The 5,560-nt window shown below is 60.9% G+C and overlaps 1 protein-coding gene across 3 annotated transcripts in view; it reads left to right on the forward strand.

Moving 5' to 3' along the window:
- Positions 1–1,458: 1,458 nt before the first annotated feature.
- Positions 1,459–5,560, forward strand: part of TUFT1 (tuftelin 1) — a 27,216-nt gene continuing 23,114 nt past the window's right edge. Inside the window, exon 1 of one of the 3 annotated variants that reach the window (XM_019528374.1) lies at positions 1,459–1,604. In XM_019528374.1, coding sequence (XP_019383919.1) covers positions 1,494–1,604 — 111 coding nt within the window. In that variant the 5' untranslated portion in view covers positions 1,459–1,493. Of the gene's footprint in view, positions 1,605–4,817; positions 4,922–5,560 lie in introns of those variants that run through there. The other 2 variants (XM_019528378.1, XM_019528384.1) reach the window with 2 other exon arrangements.

Below are 5,560 nucleotides of genomic sequence, written 5' to 3' on the forward strand. Positions count from 1 at the left end.
GCCGGGGGCCCCCGGGCAGCCCTGGTTGGGGGCCCCTGGGGCCCGGGCCCCCCCCCCCCCCCCCAAGGAACAGTGGTGATTTTGTACAGACCCATTCAGTAGAAGGGAAGCCCGAGGGTCCCACTCAGAGCAAAGGAGGCAGGTGTGACACCACCCCTAGGAGATGGGAGGGCTGGGAGCTGGTGAGGAAAAGATTTATTTCCAGTCCCCCAAGGGCCCTGGCTCCCTGCCACAGGGACCTGTAGCTACGCTGGCACTGCCAATGACAGGTGGGGCCTGAACATCATGTGAGATGATCTCTGGTCACGCCTGTTCTAGCCACCCATGTCCACGAGGCGGCCGGGAGCTGCCGGGCTGGTTCGTCGCGCGCCGTGGGACGAGAGAATGTGAGACGTCATCTCGGGCCTGCGCTGTGTGGCAGGGAGGTGCCCGTCATCTTGGGCCTGCGCTGTGTGGTGGGGCTCTGTTTACTGAGCAAAGCTCGCTGTCTCCACCTCCTCCTGGCAGCCCTGTTCCTGCGGAGGCCTTGAAGAGCTGCGAAGAGGCCAAATGCTCTGTGCAGGCTCTGAGCCAGGCCTGCCTGGCAGGATGGCACCTGCAGGGCCTGTACTGGCTGAGGGGGTCCCTGCTAGTGGTGCCTGAAGCCTTTGGGGTTTGAGCACCTGGAAATCATACTAGGACCCCCTTTGGGGGTATAAGTTTATTGCCATTTTATAGACAGGGAGACTGAGGCCCCACTCAGAGCCAGATGTCCTAGAGGTGTCTCCAACTGGGACCTGGAGCAGCAAAACCTGGTTGTTTCTTGCTGTGGGAGACACTGAGCTGGGCCCCGGGAAGCAGCAGAGCTGGGAACAGAACCCAGGAGTCTGGCTGGCTTCCTGCTCCAGTCCTGGGACACACCTACCCCCTGAGCCTAGGGCAAGAGCAGGACTCCCAGTGCCCTGCCCCCTTGTGCTCTCCACCAGACCCCAGACCTGCTGCTTTAGCAAATGCTTCATGCAGTAGTAGCTCTGGTGAGAGAAAAATGAACTGAAATTGTGTCTCTGGGCAAGCTCCAAAACCTTGCCAGGCCGAACCTGTGGGCAAGACACCACAGGGGATCAGCTCCACCCTCAAGGCATTGGTGGGGCTGTTCCAGAGGCGACAACCCCTCGGAATAGGAGGAACTGAGAGAGACGTCCTTGGAGCCATCAACCTGGCTCTTGGAGACAGTTGGTTCAAGGGATGGAGGAGATGTCAGGCTGGCTCTCATCCCAGCTGCCATCTCACCATGCCACTGTGTCCCAAAGGCTTCCCCAGTGCCACTGAAGCACAACGTTTACCTTGAATCTGCTCCCAGCCATCTCAGCTCACTGGGGGAGGCCTGATCTCAACCTCCTGGAATGTAGCAATTAGCAGAAAGGAGGGAGGAGAAGGGGAAGCGACCCACCCATCGGCAGGGCAAGCTAATGACTCGTTGGCTTTGCTACAGATGCTTCTGGACAGGAGAGGAGATGGCCTGTGGGAGGTCACAGACCCCACCGCTGCTGCCTTCTGCCACTGAAGTGGGGGCAAAAGCCCTGGGTTTCTACTCCTGGGAGGAAGAGGAGCGGGTCCTGCACCAGGTGAGCACTGCCATGGTACTGATCCCAGGAGGTGCGACAAGGAAGCAGCAGCAGCTTGGCGAGGGGACCAGACCTGCTGCTCTGGTCCAGGGGCTGTGTCCTCCCTCTCTTGCAGGGGGAGATAGTGGTTCTTTGGTCCTGAGAAAGCTGGCTACTTTGCTGGGGGGAAGGAGGATGGGGACTGGGACATCCCATGTGCACTGGCTATGGAGGGGAGCGGGACCCGTTCTCCCAGTCTGGAGGCTGGTGTGGACTAGGTCTGCTGGGCCTTGTACAATAGCCATCTGTGCTGGCTAGATGTGGCCAGGCAGGGACCGGGTACCCCACTGAAGCCCAGCCCTGCTGGGGATGCGGGTCCAGGTGCCCCTCTGAGCCCCCTCCATCACAAGGGAGGAAGGCAGGGGCTGTTATGGCTGACAGGCCCATTGCTGAGGGGGCGGTGAGAGGCTCTGACATGGCGGTGACAGGGGCCACGTCTGTCTCGTGTCCAGACTGAGGGATGGGACCAGTCTCGGAAGGCCCTGGTGTGGTCCGGTTATCACCCTCTCCTCAGACCAAACCCCAAGCCCAGCACACGGGCTGCTCCATGAGCCCTCACGTGGACTGAGCCGCGGTCTATGTTTTCCCTCTGGTTTTGTTGGCACGGGCAGCGGGGAGCTGGCATGGAGAACACCCCACCCTCCTTCCCTTCCTCTACTTTGAAAGAGAGCCGCTCCAGTGCGAGGCTCCCAGCTGCACCCCCCACGATCCCTGAGCCCTTGATCCCCTTCCAATGCCGGGGCTGGCTCTGCTGTGCAGGGCCTGAGCGGGGAAGCTGGCAGCAGATCAAACGCAGCTAACGAGATGGATTCTCTGTGATAACAAACTCACCTTTTGCCTTGGCAAACCTGGTGCTGGGGGGAGAAATTGAGCTCCAGGCTGTTTTAGTACCTCCCTGGTGAATCCGGAAGGAGCTCCGCTTAAACGGGGCGGGGGCTTCTGGGACCTGTTGCTCACTCGTGTTGGCAGTACAGTGTAGTGGTTGGAGCAGAGGAGTATCAGGACTCTTGGGTTCATATTTTGGGTGTGGGAGACTAGGAAATAGGACACCTGGGTCCTTTTGCTGCCTGGATGACTAGCGAGCATAGGAGAGGAGAGCTCTGATGCTTTCCTTTTTCATTCTGTTCTGGGCTCTCCTGGGGAATTTGGAAGGGTTTTAATCGGTCGTAATGATCCTCAGTTTTTTCCTCCACGAAGCAGGAGGGTAACACAGCCCCGTCTCGAAGGGCTGCGAGGTTTTGCGGCTGGCAAGCAGCCGCCTCCGCTTGCATGTAAGCCAAGCTCCAGTAGATTGGGAAAAGGCCGCCGCCCCGGAGCAGCTAGGAGATGGGTGTGTGTCGAAGGAGGAGGCAGGGGAGCCACGCATCTAAAACCAGCACCATTGCAACAGCACGCTGCAATCTTGACAAGGGCGGGAGGGATAAATAGGTCCCAGTGGAGAAATGCCAGAAGGCCGCAGCATGTACAGCCTGCTACATAGCAGAGGGATAACACAACCTTTACCTTTTTTTTTCCCCTCGGTAACTCTGGCTCTGGGGAACAGACTAGAAGACAACCAACAGCCATGTGCTGCAGGTATCGCCTCCGTGCGAGTGACTGCAGAGCGAGGGTGTTGCTGCTCAGGGGCTGCGTGTGCGTCCAGCTGGGACCTGAAGCCAGGGGTCCTGGCTACAGGGTCTTGCCCCTCCGCGCAGGTCAGACCGATCTTCAGATTTGGGGTCTGGAAGGAATTCTGCCCCTGGTCAGATTGATAAGGCCGGGGGGTGGGTGTTGCTGCCTTCCTTTGCAGCAGCAGCACGGCCTCTGCCTGGGGTATTGTGAGTCTATATTAACCTTTTACAGCAGCAGGATGTTGGCTGCCGCAGTCCACATTTCCCTGTGGCAGCTTCAGTGCGATGTCTGTCAGGTCAGGGTTGCAACGAGTTGAGATGGTGGATGCGTCTGGGATGGTTTGTATGGGGCTGATCCTGCCCGGGGCAGGGAGTCGGATTCATGGTGACCCCTGGAGCTCCCTCCCAGCATCTACCCGTCCCTATAATTGTATCCATAGGGGGCGGTGGAAGCTGACAGTTCAGCCAGATTTGCCAAGGGCCTGGACCGGTTCTTGGAGGAAAGGGGCATCGGTCGCTACTGAGCGCGGGAATGAGGGCATGGCTCCTGTACTGCAGCTTCCCAGACCTTAAATGCCGGAGGCTGGAAACCCAGGTCAGACCTGAGCCCATCTCTTTCGGCGCCTGATCTCTACCACGGTGAGGCTGCTTTGGCTCACAAAGGATCACGGGCGCGAGACCCTGCTGCTTTAGAGGGGCATTAAGCGTGAACCGCTCTGCGCCACAGGCCCATTTGAGGCATGTGCCCCTTGGGAGCAGTTCTCCTCTGCTCTTGTTTGGGGGGCACCTGCTGATTTCTTGGCACAACTGGAACAAAAACAGGGCTGGGAGCAAGGGCTGAGGACATGTGCGCCAAGGGGTGGGGGCGCAGTGCCTGTTGCCCTTCGGCATGTGGCCAAGTCTGAGGGGGCAGCAGATGGTGCCCGGGGAAACCGGGGATGTGAGGGGACCAGGACACTGGAGGCCCTCCCTGCGGGGCAGGCGAGGGCCAGGGGAGGCACCGCACAGCCAGGACTGCAGTGGGCAGCTCTAGGGGCGGCAGGGCAGGGACTGCAGCCTGGCGCTCGCCTCGGGGCCAGATGCACACGACGGCTACGTGAAGGAGCCACCACCCGGGTGCGATGGCACACGGCGTCGCAGCGGAGCGCAGGCTCGTTCGCCCCGGCGCACGGGATGGAGGGCGCCGGGGCGCGAGAAGCTGAACAGGAGCCACCAGCCTGGCCCTATTGCCAAGGAGGCTAATGGCGCCTGGGGCTGCCTGAGGAGGGGGCTCGCCCCTCTCTCCTGGCTGGGGGCATGCAGAGCCCGAGCGGGTTTTACTTTATGCTTGTATTAGACACGTATCTAAACTACAGAAAATGCCACGGGGGCCGTGAGGCGACAGCACCAAAGAACACGCTCATTTGTATAAGAGGCTCCGCCCCTAACGGCCGCCCGGGGGACGAGGGGCCGCACCTGCCAGCGGTTGGGTGGGACTAGCCTGCCCGGATCCCAGCGGCTGGGGCTCGGATTGAGGGCGCGGCGCGGGGGCGTGGCCATATATAAGGGGCGGGGTGATGCCCTGCACGCTCAGTCGGGCTGGGACTAGACGCGGCGTGGGCGGCGATAATGAACGGGCGCCGGGGCTGGTGCACGCTGGTAGAGGTGCAGCCGGACGTCCAGAGTCCGGTGAGCGGGCCCACGCGTGGAAGGGGGGTCGGAGGCCGGGAGGGGCGGGGCTATTGAGGTTGCTGGGTTGAAGTCCTAATGGCTCCAGCCCCTGCCCCGTTTAAAATTACTGGTTTCTAACTTCTGGCACCTCAGTATGTCTTCCCCCTCACCTTGCTCTGAGGTGTTTGCCCCTGCTTTGGTGAGGCTGTGAGGGACCCCTCTGTGAGGCACTGCGGTGGGGGTCAAGCCCCCTTTGCGCCTTCCCTGCTGGGGCACCCATGTGCTGTGCCCTGCCCTGCTGTATCTGGTCACCAGCCTGGTGCTGGGGTGTGGGGGTCAGGGTGGTGCCAGCATTGGGCCGACTCCAGCATGACCGGGGCTCTGAGGTGTGTGTGATCTCCTTGGCAGGGGAGGGGAACGGGTCCCCTGACTCGGTTGCACAAACAGGAGGCAAGGTCTGGGGACAGAGCAGCTCCCTGGAAGATGGGTGATGAAGACCCTGTTACCCACCACCCTGCACCACTTGCTGCTGCTTTCTTTGGCTTTAGAGAGCTGCCATCATCGTGGACCGTGATCCAGATGATTGCCGCTTGATGTGTGGCAAACATGGCTCGTGGCCCTTTCCCCCCCCCCCCCCCCCCCCCCCCCCCCCCTCCC

This window comes from Gavialis gangeticus, unplaced genomic scaffold (assembly GCF_001723915.1).
Source record: "Gavialis gangeticus isolate Ggan-Ray unplaced genomic scaffold, GavGan_comp1, whole genome shotgun sequence".
Lineage (NCBI taxonomy): Eukaryota > Metazoa > Chordata > Crocodylia > Gavialidae > Gavialis > Gavialis gangeticus.